The sequence below is a fragment of the Dysidea avara genome, chromosome 2, assembly GCF_963678975.1.
Source record: "Dysidea avara chromosome 2, odDysAvar1.4, whole genome shotgun sequence".
Lineage (NCBI taxonomy): Eukaryota > Metazoa > Porifera > Demospongiae > Dictyoceratida > Dysideidae > Dysidea > Dysidea avara.
Window position 1 is genome coordinate 53,066,609 of NC_089273.1, and position 17,125 is coordinate 53,083,733.

Consider the following 17,125-nt stretch of genomic DNA (forward strand, 5'->3'; position numbering starts at 1 on the left):
TGTCCTCGGACTCTCACACAAAAGGGGTGGTATTACTTAAACCCTTCGCTATATATGTACTGAGTGTGCCAAAATACAGCAGCCTATACCAGCTACGGAGATCATGATAGTGTGTTGTCAGTGTCTAGCCTCCAGGGATTATACTTATGTACTTACAATGTAACAAAGTACAAAGAGAATAAGTAGCGGTGACTGCTGCTCTGATTGGTGCATTGATTCAGGTACTGTGTGCGTGAAATCCCACCTTGATATTTTCGTCATTAATCACCAGTTACAACCACGTGTTTCGAGCTCGACGTGTTTACATATGAGCTTAGTAGCTACAGCAGTCCCAGCAACGCCACTGACTTTTCGGTGCACGTGGCGCAAGTGCGCATAAAAGTAAAGTTTCCGGCTCTGAGTTTCCGGTATAGTACAGCATAACGTCAGTTGTGGTTTAAAAGAGTGACCACGTGATCCGTTGGATGTCTGTGCATGGAACGCGAGCTCGACCCATATGCTCGAACCATCGAATGCAAGTCAACAAAGTAGGGTGAGTTTTAACAGGTGTCTTAATGTTTTCCTTTGTGTTCACTTATGGTTTACGTATAGTTTTTTTTACTATGACTATCGCGCAACAACGTATTTCTGGAAACTTGTGAAATCAGATTGTACGGGAGGGCGCGAACACCATCTCAAACAATCCTTTTCTTCAGACAGGACAGAAGGTAACAGGGACAGTAAGTTTTATTTGTCGTACCGATAGTTTATTGTGTAAGCTATCGATACTTTTCTTTTGCTTTTCTTTGTAACACTATTCCCGGCATTCATATTTTACAGCTGCCAAATCGGACTGCATTTACGTCTGCTCTTCGTCGCTTTCTTTTGCTGTAACTTTTAGTTGTACTTTTCACTGTCCTGTTTTGTATTTTACAACTGTGTGGGTAACCTGTGTTTATGTTGTCTTTATGTATGTGGGGAACACATTTGCAGGCCTTCTGTGTACCCATGTCTTGACAAAAATTGATAATCTATCTAATTTTAGACTACAACAAGTTTGATACTGAAATTTGATTGGCTGAAAACGTGGTCTCTAAATCTCGTAGAGCCACGGTCATGTCCAATAGAGACCACGCTCTGAGGCGATACGAAACACGATAATTACGCGCCTGTAACATTGGCAACGCATGGGCATTTAAATGGCTAGTAACAGCCGTACTGAATTAGAGGGAGGTGTAATGGGCTTGTTTGTACTAATCAACACTACATTACTTGCTTACAAGCAGCTGTCGAGGCACAACAACAGCAACAATGAGTTGTAGTCCACTCGCTGAGTCCAGTACTTCGATACATAGCACGCGCCTGTAACATTGGCAACGCATGGGCATTTAAACGGGTAGCAACAGCCAAGTTGTGCCACGCTGAGGTCCCGCCATGTCGGGAGGTGTAGAGGGCTTGTTTAAAATCTCCACTTTGCAATTGTAAGTTGTATAAATGTATGACACCACCTACCCAGGTGGGTGGGGAATTGACATTGTTACCCAAGTTGTGCTCAGGATGTGCAATAATGCCTCATGCACAATAACTTTGTTCCAAACAAACCACAACATACATATGTTATATAGATTACCACAAACATATACTATAATATACAGCAACTATAACGATGCGTGTTACAATAATAATTGTGACCGATTGCAAGCCTGTGAAAATAGCTAGGCATGTGGGCACATAAAATTTGCCTACTTTTTAAAATTGTAATAATGTATAACTTGTTGTGTGATTAAGTTATGACCATGTACTTTTTACCACTTATTCAAAATTTAGTTGGCTAGTTACAGAATGTAAATATGTGGTCCCTGTGGCAAGATATAACCTGTTATGTGATGGGTTGTAGTTTGTGCCTTGTTTGCTTTATCTGAATGGTCAGTCTGTGTGAAAATCTAGATCTCTAGAAACAACAGATACAAGCATCTTCTATTTGGCCTGCATGAAACCCTCAAATCAATGTCACTTCCCACCCACCCACCCAACCCGGGTCATAAAGTTGGTGTATTTAGATCAATTTTAAGACACACAATAACTACATGTATGTATGTACTACATTGAGTTTTGTGTATAATGTAATTCTCAATTTAAATCTTATGATTGGGCCCCAGGAGCATGAAAGTGGTAGCTGTGCAACAACAGTTTTGTAGTACCAATATTCTTTTCATAACTAGAGCAGTTAGGAAAGGAGTACAAGTGGAGTATTATATTATACCCATTCAGGGGCAGATCTAGGATTTCAGAAGGAGGGGGGGGGGGGGGTGCTAACATGGACATTTATATATGTGGCAAGAAACTTGATACCACTAGTGTGAGAAGCACACTCAGAGAGCATGCTCTATCTAGGGGGGTCTGGGGGCATGCCCCCACAGAAAAAGTTTGCAAATTTGGCCTATTGAGATTGAATTTGGTAGAAATTTTGAGTGAAAAATGATGTCACTTTGTTTATGCGATACCATTATTCCCCTACAGCTTGTCAATATAACTAAAGCACACAGCCATGTAGCTAAAATTCAACCTTAGACTAACATCTTAAAGAACTAGTAGTGGAAACATATGGTATCCGCTGCACATGATCAAATTTTGTGTTTGGAAGTATAGCATAATTTATAGTCTCATGGCTCAAACTACATTAGCTGTCCAAACAGTAGAGAGGGTAAGTGGGAGTGGAGAGGGCAAGTAGACTGACTCACCAGTGTACTGCATGTGCACTCAGCTGTATAGAATTCTCCAGCTAGGGGTGCTCTAGATCTGGTGGCATATATACTCTCAGATCCCTTGGAAATTTTGGAAAATGGCTATCACAAGATTGAATCTAGAACTATTTTAAACTAAGGTGGATACAAGATGAAAGCATTCAGATGGAAGTAATTTTAATTAAAAAACAGAATTATACACTGTTTCTTGTTATTGAATTTAAGAAAATGTATAATAGTGGCTTGTCAAAGAGTGTATAGGTACGTAAGGCCAAGGAGAATATTTAGCACACAGGATTGGATCTACTTCATATATAGCCACTGTTCTGTGGTGCTATTTTAATTTAACTGTTAAAATGATGGATCCATCCATCACCATAATTTGTTTTACAACTAGTCTACAAATATAACTAGTTTTTGGTCACAACTAACCTCTTTTTAGCACACAATGATCATGACAACATAAATGTTGCAGTATCATTTAAGCTTAAAGTTGAGCTTCAAGGGATTTGATAGTGCAAACTCCAGAAGCTGCTAGATTTAGACAAATGTAGCATAAGATTTGATCAAGTAAGGAAAACAAAAACGAACAGCTCTCAGATGTTGCAGCCTTGTGATCTTTTATCATGTAATGGTAAGAAATTCACTATTATTATTATACTATTGTTGTACTTGCAAGAGAAGCATTTCAACCCAAGAATCAAGTTTGTAGAGGAGCCTAAAAAAACTTAAACTATTTGACAGAAAAGGTTATTTTCAGAATAGATTTTCAATTAATGATGTTTATACAATTTATAGTACATTAAAGGTATAAATCTTTTACCATAAGTGATTGGTATCTGGCAGGATGTTTGGTACAATGGTGAGGGTAGCAGTGCAAGGTCTAGAAGAATAGGTTTAATTTCAGCTTGCATTCTGGTAACTTCTTGAAAATTATAGTTTTAATGATGGATGTTCTATTAGAGTAGTTGACTGTTCTATTAGAGTATTTCGGATTTAGCAGCTTCTAAGGTAAGACTTATTCCAGAAATATAATTTTGAACCCCTCTTAGTAATTCTTGGATAAGATTAGCTATTCCCCTTGCTTTTTTCATTGCCCAAACATGCGTATAAAATGCAACTGCACCTGTACTACAGCTTCTAGAAGCTTCCTAGCTTGCTCATTGCAAAATTTTGGAGGGGGGGTGCTTCAGCCCCCCAAGCACCCCTCCTAAATCCGCCCTTGCCATTACATGCATAATCCCACACTTGAGTAGCCTATAGCCTGACCTTCTGGAGATGGAAGAACGCAGTCTTGTAATGCCACAACATTTGAATTATTGTACCACACCAATATTATTCTCATTATGAATTTTACAATGTAATGCTATCAGGGGATACAGGAAGAATGTGATTGATTTTAATTTTAGCTCAAATATTTGGCATAGCCATTCTTCCATACAAGGGCATACAAAGTATTGCACAACAATAATAACCACACAGAAGCACAACACAAACAATATAGACCAGCCATTATGATCAGAACAACCAACATTGAGATATCTGACTCATGACTCATCTTTGACATTCCTGAAGTTTGAATAATTTGTGTTATAGCTCTATATGTAGTTCATTGTGAATCCTTTTTTTGTAGAGTCTGTATTGAGCAGTGGCTGGCAGAGACTATACACCTGACTACTCCCACAATGTTGTTCATATATATCCACATCTTTCCTTGGGATAAAATGAGGTATAAAATACATACTTTGTAATCACATGTCAAACTTCCTTCATCTTGGATACTGAACATTGCAGTAGTAAGCTTTTCACATTAAACCCTTGTAATCATTATTAAATATCTTTATAGCAAAACAGTTTAAATTACTTGGCAGATGGCATGTAATTTTAACTTAATTAAATGTTTCATGTGTATATTGTGTTTTTGTTACTGTATACACCAATACATGTATACATGTATACATGTATTGGTATATTCTTTTTATTTTATCTTGCAGTCCAACAAGGGAGAATGGCTTTAGCCGATTGTTGTGAGGTTTGATTATAAATCAATCAATCAATATGCATGACCTGATTTTAGAAATATATAGATATCCACACTTATATGTGTCACCACTAAAGCACTTATCCACCCAGTAAAATATTTCACATAATTTCTTGTAATTCAGGATAATGACTACTGATCTAATCACTGTGAAGTTGAGGAGATGTTTGTAATGAATAGTGAAAAATTAGCTATTATGTGTTCAAGTGCTACTATAGCATAGTAAAGTACTTTTAGTCTTAAACAAGGAACAAGTTTTATACACTGCTTGAAGGTTCTTAGTTTACTAATTTGTTAAGATGCCTTACTGTAGTTATACTGATAGTAAAGTGTCAGTAAACTTAAGTATATGGAACATAATTATTTTACTAAGTTTTAAACTCTCAGTAAAACATCAGTGAATGCAGGTTTACTGAAAAACTACTAAAATAACAAACAATTAACTGTTCCATATACTGGGGATATACCACTGTAGTAAACTAAGGTACTTCAAGCAGTGATAATTGTAGGTGGTTATAGTACTTTTAGTAATAGTTTCGATTTTCGTAAACATTAAGTAATACTTTTAGTTTTACGTAGTATAAGTTTCAATATAAAAATTGGGGGCACTTTCATAGTTTATATACTTTCAAAATATCATAAAAACTTCAGTTTTAGATAACTAAAACTAAAAGCCCCAACTACAACTATTTAGTTAACTAAAACAACACTATTGCTCGCACATTGTATCCATATGCATGGATTTATGACTCATGCATGGTGTATTATAGCAATCCATATCTTTGCTGCATTTCATCATCCACTTCACAAAACCTAGCTTACATCTCATACACTTGACACTTCCCACAACTGTGATATTATTTGCCTCATGCTAAGGTACTTGGCAATTACCCTTACTGATAAACTGTTTCAATTTAATTACACTAAGCTTATTTTATAATACATGTTTATAGAGTTATTAGATGGATTGATAAGTACAGGACACCTGTATGCTTGTTTGTATAATGTTGGACTATAACTGCAGTACATAGATAATACCTAAGTGTTACAATGTGTTGTAATGGTGTGTATAGTGTAGACTATAATTGAATTTCTATACTTAGCTATAAATTATTGCCAGAGTAAAATTTTAAGTCCTATATCACATCTTCGGCTTGCTCGCTTCTCATTTCCAGATTGCTGAAGTAATTTAATTTCCTAATGTCCTTAGTGTATGCTGAAACATCTAGTAAATGTAATGTATCATTATACTGAAGAGCTTTCATAATCAATCTTAAGCATTCCTCAGTAAGTGGGTTGCCCCAAATATACAGGACTGTTAGAGTAGCATTGATAGATAATTCTTCACAAATCACACTACAGACATCATCAGAGATATTGTTATCACCAACCCAAAGATGAGTCAATTTGCTGTTGTCCCGCGGTGAAGTATACAGTTGCACAGCCCATCTAGTGGAAGAGTAGCTGTTATAAAATATATTTAGCTTTTCATCACACTTAAAGTATTTTAGTAAAAAATTGGGGTGTTTCCCCAACATGTTAATTTACTGTTGCTAATAGCCAACTCTTTCACCTTACAAGTGATGATGATATCACTGAGGAAACTGTCTGAGGATGAAGAAAGATCGTTGGAATTCAACAACAAGACTTCTATTGTTATGTTACACTTTTGGACATAACGGTGTAGTAATCAGAGTCTGTAATCTTGAATATAATGTGTCTCCCTTCCAGTTTTTACTGGATAAGCAGGTTAATAATGTTGCTACATCTTCTATTGCTGCAACTTCTAATTTAGTAGACAATTGGGACAAAGGGAGCCAAATTCTTCACTAAATTCCTCCTGAATAATACTACACATTTCGTTGTCACCAGTTTTTGTAATGATAAAATTCCAGCTGTTTACAAAGGAGGAAACACAAGTTAATAGCAGATGTAAATGGCAGAAGATGAGATCTCATAGTTTCAGATAGCTGATTAGGGACCCGCCGATTATGCTCATAATTTTACCTATTATGCTATGCTGCACTGCTCAAAAATTTACCTATTATGCTTAAATTTATGCTCAATACTTACCCATTATGCTCAAATTATGCCCAATTATTTATGCCTCAGTTCTCATGCTCTGCTAATAATTTCCAATCTATGGATAAATAATAAGTGGCTGAAGCACAAACTTACTTGTCAAAATGCATATCACAGAAAAGATCGATATACTCTAATAGAACAGTCAGCTATGTGATTGTTCTATTAGAGTTACTGACTGTTCTATTAGAGTATATCGATCTTTCTGTGATAGCTATTTTGATAAGCAAGAATTCATACTATTACACAAATATTCTACCTATTATGCTAGCATTATGCTCAATGCTTTCAGACACCTATTATGCTCATAATTATGCCAGCATAATCGGCGGGTCCCTATAGCTGATGAAAAGTAACAAGTTTATGTTAAGTAGGTTATATCATGTAATGACATTAATAGAGAATTATTAATATTTGTGGAGCTGCTTTATGGTAGGACAATTTAACTCTTGCATATAGTCATTCCAACAAGGGATTACACCTGGTGTGGATGTCCAACAGGTAACCTTATACATTGTATAAACTCCAGTGTTAATGTGTTTAGTAGTGTGTGGATGACAAACAAGATGGGCATATTCCAACATGTAACATGGGCAATACATTAATTTGTATGTAATAGATTTAAAAGTAGAAGAATTGTAGAGACAGTGATGAAGGGACCCTTAGGCCTATGTCCAGCATAATAACAAGCATAATAGGCTGGAGTGCTATGCCAGCACAATGCTAGCATGTTAGGTGGATATTTCAAACTAGGGAACTTAATCACATTAAAATAGACCAATACTCCCTAATAGAGTCATCAGTGGAAACTGCAAACTGCAATAGAGCAATCAAATGTATTGTACACTGGTGTAATTTAAAAAAAAAATTAAAACATGGGAATATATAGATCACTGAAAAAAGAAAAGAAACAAGAGTCAAACAAGCCAGCACCAGGGGCATATATAGCCAGGATTTTTTAAGGGGGGTTCCTACAGCAGTATTGAGTTAGCAGAAATAGGGGTCTGAGGGCACAGCCCCCAACCGCTAAGAGACTTTCAATATTTTAATGCATCAAAACTCAGCAAATTACTATATTTTATGCAAAAGTACATTAATTATAAAGCATATTATAAGTGCCCCTGGGATGAAGCTAGTACTAGATAAAGCTACCTAGTGGAAACAGACAGCATAACACATAGAGACACATATAGTAATCTGTAAGTGATGGTTATCTCACTGGTATAGGAACCATGAATCCACTGATACAAATGTCATGACTTACAATCAAAACATTATAACTATACAAATATGCATAGCATGAATCATTTTGCATAACACAAGTGATAAATTACTGGGGTTCTATATCTTTAAACACTGCACACCAAAGCTACAGCAGTATAAGGTTATGCTCAGTTTTGCATTTAATGTTAGAATGTCTGAAAAGCTTCACTAATGAAGTTCCTTAACATATGGATATGGATATTTACATGCATGTTCTATTAGAGTATACCTGACTGCTTTATTAGAGTATATCGATCTGTTTAACAAGTTTTGAAGAGGGCTCATGTTACCTCTGTAAATCCTTCTCTGAGAGATGAATATAAGCTGTATAAATTGTTGCTCTGTGCCATTACAACATTTTGTCCTGCCACACTAAATGGTGTTTTATTTATTAATGCTTTATAGTACACACACACAAGCATGAGCTCAGGTACACACATAGATACAAGATTGATAATACATATGGTGTACTAAAGGTCTGTAGGCTTGTGCCTACAGCCAAAAGTAGTAATTATAAGATGATAAAAAAAATCACATGATAAATTGTCTAAAGCAGTGTGTAGTTAATCGAGAAATGATCGGTAACACACCGACTACAGGGACAGAGTGTATGAGGATTGAGGGGGTCATAGTTATGAATAAAATGATTCCAGAAGTGGGACTTGACTCTGTTCTTGATAGTGTCAATAGACAGATTAATGCCAATTAATGGAAGCGCATTCCATAAGCGACAGAAACCTTACAAGAGTCCTACTTGCAGAAGTCTAAATTTTATAGGGGGTTCTCGAACCCCTTGGAATCCCTCACCCCTTGGAACCCCTCACCCCTTGGAACCCCCCACAGAGGACTCATGCAAATAAACATTCTCAGTGCTTATCTGCCCCTGATTTATGGAGAAACCAACTGTTTTTTCATTGGCATATCCATTGAGTCCAAATATAGATCTCAGTGTGTTTAACATGCTGACTTGTTTGACTCTTGTTTCTTTACTTTTTTCAGTGATCTCTGTTCTCCTGTTTTATTTTTAACAATTATTTTTACACTAGTTTGTTATAATCAATTATGGATAGCTATAATGTGATAGTAAGAGGTGTTGGTGGTGCTTTATATTACTACACATGTATATCAAGTCAGTCATCATGTACATTAGATGTTAAATAGTTATCGAATACTATCAGTGTTAACAAACACCAATGTATAGTGTCTATTGAATGCACTTTGTACTATACAGCTTAGATATATCCAACTATAGGCAACGTATAGCATGCTGTGGTTAGCAGTAGTATGGCTTCAGCTAGGTGTTCACAATAAGCCAATACCCAGTGGTACACAACAACATTGAAAATTGTGGTTGAAATATGCGTAATGTCAATTATGCTTTGAAAATTACCTATTATGCTATTGAGCAGTGCTCAAAAATCCAGCCTATTATGCTCAAAATTATGTTCTAGATTATGTCTGAGAGCTGACTGTTTTATTAGAGTAGCTATATCTGCATTTCCTGACTGACTGCTGTATTAGAGTAGTGACTGCTCTATTAGAGCATCATGATCTTATTTCCATAAAGTGTGAATAATCAGTCAAGAAGTATAACACTACAAGGTTTTTGATATGAAATGCAGTAATAATGCACAATTTGTTCACGTTGACAGCAATTTTAGTGCGTATTGCACAGTTTAATTAAAATTCTTGAAAATTGTCCTGTTATGCTGACATAATGTTAGACGTATTCGTTAGCCTATTATGCTTGAAATTACACCTGCATATTCGGCACAAACCTAAATTATAAGGTTTTCAAATTAACAAGTAAATTTGAATAGATTGGATAGCTACTTATTAACACATATTTCTCTTGCAGAGAAGATCAATGGCAAAGTGAACCTGCAAGTAGCAAATTTGCTTGAAAGTGGATGTTGGCATTGCAGTATGCATTTAATAGGTCATGGATGTGAAGAAAGACATAGGAAGAAAAGTTATGCAGTCTTTATCCCCAAAAGGTACTCACATTTTGCTTTAGCCTTGTGGAAAAAATAATACGGAAGATGATGGCAGATTTCATATGCAGTTCTTTTAAAAAAGTACTTTTATCAGATCCTTTTGACTTCATCTTTACTAGTGAACCTAAAATTCTTCCAAATTAATTTCTACGGTTTCTTTTGTGGTTGGAATAGATGTCTAAGGTGGTGTTTACTGGAGTGTTCTATTAGGAATTTGGAAAAACATAGATGATCTCTATTATGAACCACTACCGTGGTATTATAATAGAACAGTCACTTTATAGTGAAATACTCTAATAGAGCATTCACTGGTTAAAGTGTTCCAAAATAATTGTAAGAAATGTTGCTAACCTACGAGCATAATGCAAGCATAATGAGAACACCGAAAAGAATATTATATGAAATTTTGGGAAGGTATTTGACTGAGACCTAGAAGGGAGTTAAGTGATCGTGGCTGGAACAAATATTTGCATTGTTAGAAACTTCATTCCAATTGCATTTAGGCCATTAGATTACTGATTTCATACTACAGGAAAATTGTATGATGTATGGTAGCGGCATGGAATAATAGCTACTATAAAGTGGCTAACATATGAAGGGTACAGGTAACAGTATTGTAATCACTTCATGATGTATGGTAGTGTGATGTGATACTAGCTACTCTAAAGTGGCTATGGTATAGGTAACAGTATTGTTAAGATTAAAGTTGAAGTCTCAACTCCCAGAAGCTGTAAAATGTTTAAATCTAATAATAACAGTGATAAAATGTAGTCACAGCTATAGCAGAGTGACAACTACATGAATGAAAGATTATCAATTTTCACCAGTGGACTTGTGATAAACTATATAATCATAGCACTTGAATGTTGTAGGGAAATGATCTGGTCTAACTTATTCACATTGTGGTTATTATTGAGTATCTTCTTTGAATTGTGTAGTTCAAAAGATGTTGTAGGTTAGTTGTTCACATTGGTGAAGAGCACTATATGTTAATATACATCCCCTCAAATCTAATAACACTAGTATAAAAGGATAACTTATAATTGATCAGGTATAGAATATCTGGTAGCAGGAGTCTAGGGGTGTTTCCCCTCATGGTGTAGCTTGTTAACATTAATTTCACAATAATAATTATTATTATATTGTTACAAAACAGATCAAAAAAATTAGCCTGCATTTATAGCTAAAATTGAAAGTATTCACTATAATTCATAGCTACAAGCTTTTGTCAAATGGTCTTACACAGCACAAATATTTATACATATACCATGAGTTAACTTTTGATACTGCAAAGATAACATTTTAACATGGCAACAAAATTTAGAGTGAGGGGGCTAAATAATGGAAACTTATTGATACAACTTACATTCATAAACACTCAATATGTCAAACAAGTTCATTGCCTGCTTATACGCTGTATAAATCATTAGCAGCTAGTTGACTGTTCTATTAGAGTATATTTCGATTTTAGTAGCTTCAATTTCATACGGTGGAGAACCACTGCTGGTAAGTTGTACTAGGAGCCCAACAAGAAATACGTTACTTATGAGCATAACATATTCTATGACTGCATGGACTATATAGCTACAGTTTATAGTGTAAATTCTTGTGTGTTAGTTTGACCATTTCTCATTGACACTTAGAAGAGATTATCCCTTTCCCTTACTGTCCTTCCCTTTACTGTTTATTCTTCTGATGGTCAATTATTATACTTAAAATGTAGTTACACCTGTACAGCTTCTACTAGCTTTATAGTGACCACATATAGCAGCTATAGTTTAAAAATATTTGAAGGGGCTCCTCTTAATTGTCTTTTACATCATATTGCAGTTTAGACGTCTACAGCATGCACATCTGTATAGACCATGGCTAATATTTTTCGCTGATGAACAGTATTCTCCTTGGGTTCACTTTCTGAACCAAGAAGACAATCTTTCTCAGTATCACGTGATCTCCTAGTTTTCTACTACAGGTCTAGGTCTAGATTTACCAAGCAATCTCCCGTTCCACTCCAATTGCATGCTAACGTTAGACTATCTTATTACCGACAGATTGGTGAACGTTCTATTAGAGTGTTTTAAATTTCGTAACGAAACACTTCATTATTGGACTAGCGCACGCGTGTGCGCATAGCCGTATATGTTAGTGACGTAATTTACTTAAACTAGTCTAACCGGTCATACTAGTTTTATTTGAGCTGGCTTAGCAACACAAACCAGCTGGATTTCATTTTCGTTACTACGTTAGTAAAAGTTGAGTGTTTAGTTTAGTCTAGCGACGTAGCAAGTGTTTAGAGAATAAAAAGTTGAAAATTTGTTCTAGAAACTTTCTAAAGTGTATAGTTCGGTAGTATTGTACAAGTTTGTGGAGTTTTACTACATAATACTTGTTGGAGTTATTGTTCATTATTACTATTAGGTCTATTAGTTAGACTAGTGTTAGTAGTGATAGTATAATTGTTGTTTGTTTGAATACATTAAGGTGAGTAGCTAATTGTTTAGTATTACACTTTTATGGTGAAGGGAAGGTTGTGATAGTCAGTTGGTAATGAAACAATTACTTGCTTGGAATTGTGTTTGACACAAATAAAAATATCTTATTGCGTAAAAGGAGGGTGAAGAAGTTTAAAGTTGTAGCTAGCTTAATTTTTTTGAAAATTATTTCTAAACGTTTTCTTTTAAGGATAGAACTTAATATGTTTGAGAGTCGCCATAGGTCAAATAGAACTAGTACTCGTGTAATGGACAATGATTTGGGATGAGTAGTCCAATGATTCAGTTTTAGTCCAAACTTGGCGAATTCTCAAATATATTATCACGGACTAAAATTCCTATATATCCATATTTTTGCTAGGAGTTTTGCCTTTGATAACATTGCTGTAGTATCCAAAGAATTACGGAGAAATCGTTTATGTTTCATAATTCAGAAGCAACATAATTATGTTGGAGGCTATTAATTAGCTTTTCGCAAAAAATTAACAACTCGGCAATAACCAGCTGAATGGTATTTGATAGTGTTGTCTTCAGAGTATTGCACTTGTTGAGTGTTACCATGACAACTACTTAGTTTAAATAATAATCAACTAGTTAGTAGTAACACTAAAACTAATCAAACTAGCTTAGATCAATGGTTGATTGTCATTTTGATCTCGTTGATCATCGTATTGATCTTGTTGATTATCAACTTGATCACAGTTCATCATCTTGATCACTAAAATACAGCTAGCTCAATGCCAAGTTAATAGCTTCATTACCAACCAGCTAATCATTAATAATGAGGGAAGTACCCTGAGGGTGTAGTGAACATGTCTCGTTAGCCACAAAACATCTAATCAACTAATTTAATCAAATAACAATAATGGCGGGTAAATACAATTTAGTAATAACACAAGAAATGTTCTACAATGGCCAAAACTCAATTTCCAGCTCTACGTCACATCCTCGTCTTCTTCTCTTCTCATTAACAACTTGTTCTAGTGATATAATCTTCATGATGTCCTCAGGGTAGGAGGGTAGCCCTAGCAGTTCTAATGTATTATTGTTCTTGAGGGCATCCAGGATCAGTTGTGAGGCTTGTCCAGTAATTGGGTTATGATACATATGCAGCACCCTCAGGGTATGGTTCACATGCAGCACATCACAGATCACACCACACACATCATCAGAAATGTTGTTACCATTAATCACCAGCCCCTTCACTGTCTTGTTCTCCCTCAGTGAAGAGAACAACTCCATGACTGGTCTTGTGGTGGAGTAGTTGTTATTGTACATGGCCAGTCTCTCTATCACACATGAAGGATGTGTTAGTATGGTGGTGAAGAAGTGTGGTGTTTCCCCAACAGCTTTGTTTCTGCTAATATCCAACACTTTCACCTTACAGGTGATGACGATATCACTGAGGGAGCTGTCTGACGATGAAGAAAGGTCATTGTTGTCCAACCTGAGGTCATCTATTGTGATGTTGGAATGGTGTAGACTACGGTGTAGTAATCGGAGTCCGTAATCTTGAATATGGCAGCTGCCCAAATTAATCATCTTCCAGTTTCTACAGGACGAGCAGGTTAGTAATGTTGTTAGATCTTCTAAGTTATTAGGTGATAGAGTAGTGAACGGTAGGCTGATTTCTTTATCAGTAAACTTTTCTTCGATAGTTTTACAAGTTGAAATATCGCCAGCCTCGTAAAAGATTCTGTAGAAGCGAAGACGCTGTAGTTTATTTTCGAGGAATTTATCATCGATGCTAATCGCCTCGTTTCCACTACGAAGGAACAGCTTAAACGATGGACGTTGTCCGTTGGTAAGTGTAACGTAATGGTTAAACATGTTGTAATGGATATCGCTCCAGAAATACTCTTCGAGGATGGAGCGCTCTTCATCGGATGGGAGGTTGGCGACATAGTGAGCCGCGAGGTATTCTTGTATTGAAAAGTGGATAAAATTGAACGTTTTCGTTGCATAGAAGATGTCTATGTGCTCTACGACTTGTAAGAGACCAAAGCCATTGATGGCTCCTGGTATGGCTTCCAGCTGTGGACAGACAGACTTGATTTGCTCCAAAGTGATTATTAGTTGATTGTTATTTAATGCTTGTAGGGAAAGCTTTGATAATTGTTGTATTATCTTGCCACAGGGATATGGAAGGTTGTTGAGATCTGTGATAGGTTGCGTGACAGTGTTACCATATTTGACAAGGTGTCGGCAGATGGTAAGGCTAATGAATAGCTTGTACAGTTCAGTAGAATTGTTCGGTAGGGGATATCCCTTCTTAAAGAGGAACAGTAAAACAAGAAGATGAAATGGCGAAAAGCAAAGGCTATTGATGGTGGTGTGATGATGGAGATAGTTGGTGAGTTGTGGTATTTTGTGAGGGTGTGTCTTTAGTGATTGTTGAATGAAGTGTTGTCGTTCTGTTTCAGTAAAACCCAGAATGTCAACTCGGAGAGTGGCCTTGTTATGGAGGTGTTGTGAAGCATGAGGACGAGATGACACTATCAACCCACACTCAGGTAACACTTTACGATTTATGATGTCAGCTATTAAACTGTTCTCTCTTAGGCCTTCAGGGAATTCATCATAGCCGTCAAGAAGGACAGCAAGGGACTTTCCGTTATCTTGTTGTAGACATTGAATACAAGTGGCAATATCTCCTTCAGAGTGAGTGATATGTGTCAGGAAGGACTGCAAAAGCTGTTGAAGTGATCTCATCTTTTGAACACCAGGATCCCTGAGACAGATCAACAACACCAGTTGAATCTTCTTCATCACGTCTCCCTCAGCCCAACAGTAAGAAATGTGTTTCATCAGTATTGATTTCCCAATACCTGGAGCACCTTCTATTAGGATTGTTTGTGGATCATCACACTGATCAAAAGGCTTCAGTATGTCAGCAACATTTCTTGTCACCTTGCTAGTTTGAAGAGCCTCTCTCAATGGTTGATGACTGTCTAGTTGATGACGTTTGGTTACTGGTTGACTACTAGCAGCAGAGATGACATCACTGATGTGACCAGTGTGGACTGCTTTAGTGATGATGTTGACATCTGTCATAGTACGTTGTTCTTCATAATGTACTAACACTACTGGAGTGAAATCTTTAGGTTGTTCAGGAGGCCAAGTGTCCTTCCCAACATCCAGCCTTGTCTGCTTGTAGACTCCCTTCACATGACGAGATAACTGGGAGACCACTGTACCTGTACAATACAAACTACAATTATGACAACTGTAATAGTTTAGTACCTCCAGTAGTGATGGATGATGATAGAGTAGAGGAATGGATAGCATCAACCAGTTTACCCCATGTTGCTGATGGATCTTTTTGTAACCATCTCCTTAACATCACTTTACACCTCTCCTCACAACTGTTAGGATGATCCGTATTGATGATGTCAAGTTGTGACGATGTCACTTTTAGGGCAAGTTCCAACTCCCTCCAGTTTGCGGCACAATATGGGACAACATGACTGTTTATGTCTCGTTCCTCAGGTCTCTCATCTCCTGTAATATTTAATTGTTTTAGTTGCTATTCAGTAAATATATGTGTGATTTGCATAGCCAAATTATTGTAAGGGGCAAATGTTAAAAAAAATTTTTTTGTGGATTGATTATTTACAAACAATTACAAAACATAATTATGGAGGTCTACAGACTATTAGCCCAAAAACCAGGAAATTACCGACATTTAGACTAAACGGCATGTGGTATCTGCTTGTAGCAAGAGTACATAATATTTATGTGTAGGCTCATGTATAAATATTATGTACTCTTGCTTGTAGGTACCATTTAAAATGTAATGGCGCTTAGTCGTAGTGGTGTTTATTGAATAAGCGCCCCTAAAATTCGTCAAATATTTATAAGCGCCCTTAAAAGTACAGGTTTTGCCTACAATTCTTTGATTTTCGTCAACATTTTATTCGTCAAATCTGCTGAAATCTGAATTCGTCAAATTTTTCCTACGTCAAATTTCCTTGCGTACGGTAGTTCTGTGCGAGGTTCTGTGAGGCAAGACTTACTGTCTTTTCCGCTTGGAATGGATTCCAGTGAGATCCGGGAAGTTGACGCCATTAAGAAGAGATCACGTTGTGTTAAGTGTCGCTCAGGTCTGTTTATCGTTGACTAAAATAACATTGATCGCCGTCGCCACTCAATACAGGTTCTTTACCCTAAAGGATAATCATTAGTATAGATTCATTACGCCAAGAAGATCACTAACCTTCCATTACGATTATCATCATAGATATTAGATACACCGTTATCATAAAGGAGTAGAACAATTGGCGGAAGTTGTGGTGATGTGATGGAACTAATAGTTTGTGTAGGAGTGTTAGTGAATAATCAACATCGTCTATTACCCAAGGTTATCTTCTTATCGTCCTCTGTGACTACGTTATATGTAGAGTGTATTGTGTGTTTGTGGTGGTTTGTAACTGTCTGTGGTGGTGTGTAACTGTATCTGGTTGTGTAACTGTGTCTGTGGTAGTGTGTAACTGTGTCTGTGGTGGTGTGTAACTGTGTCTGTGGTGG

The 17,125-nt window shown here is 36.4% G+C and overlaps 2 protein-coding genes across 17 annotated transcripts in view; one reads left to right on the forward strand and one right to left on the reverse strand.

The window, feature by feature from the left end:
* The window catches only part of LOC136247656 (uncharacterized), a 49,639-nt gene that overhangs the window by 18,044 nt on the left and 14,470 nt on the right, over nt 1-17,125 (forward strand). For 8 of the 16 annotated variants that reach the window (XM_066039469.1, XM_066039468.1, XM_066039470.1 and 5 more), the window contains exon 1: nt 16,495-16,958. The exons of 5 other annotated variants lie outside the window; for them this stretch is intronic. The gene's annotated coding sequence lies outside the window, so the exon portion shown is untranslated. Of the gene's footprint in view, nt 1-16,493; nt 16,959-17,125 lie in introns of those variants that run through there. 3 more of the 16 variants (XM_066039466.1, XM_066039467.1, XM_066039472.1) reach the window with 3 other exon arrangements.
* LOC136247664 (uncharacterized) lies at nt 15,802-16,890 on the reverse strand. The gene is made up of 3 exons (XM_066039493.1): nt 16,815-16,890; nt 16,615-16,764; nt 15,802-16,099 (listed from the first exon to the last, which is right to left on the reverse strand). Exons 2-3 carry the CDS (start codon nt 16,664-16,666, stop codon nt 15,816-15,818), a joined length of 336 nt encoding a protein of 111 aa, XP_065895565.1. The 5' UTR covers nt 16,667-16,764; nt 16,815-16,890; the 3' UTR covers nt 15,802-15,815.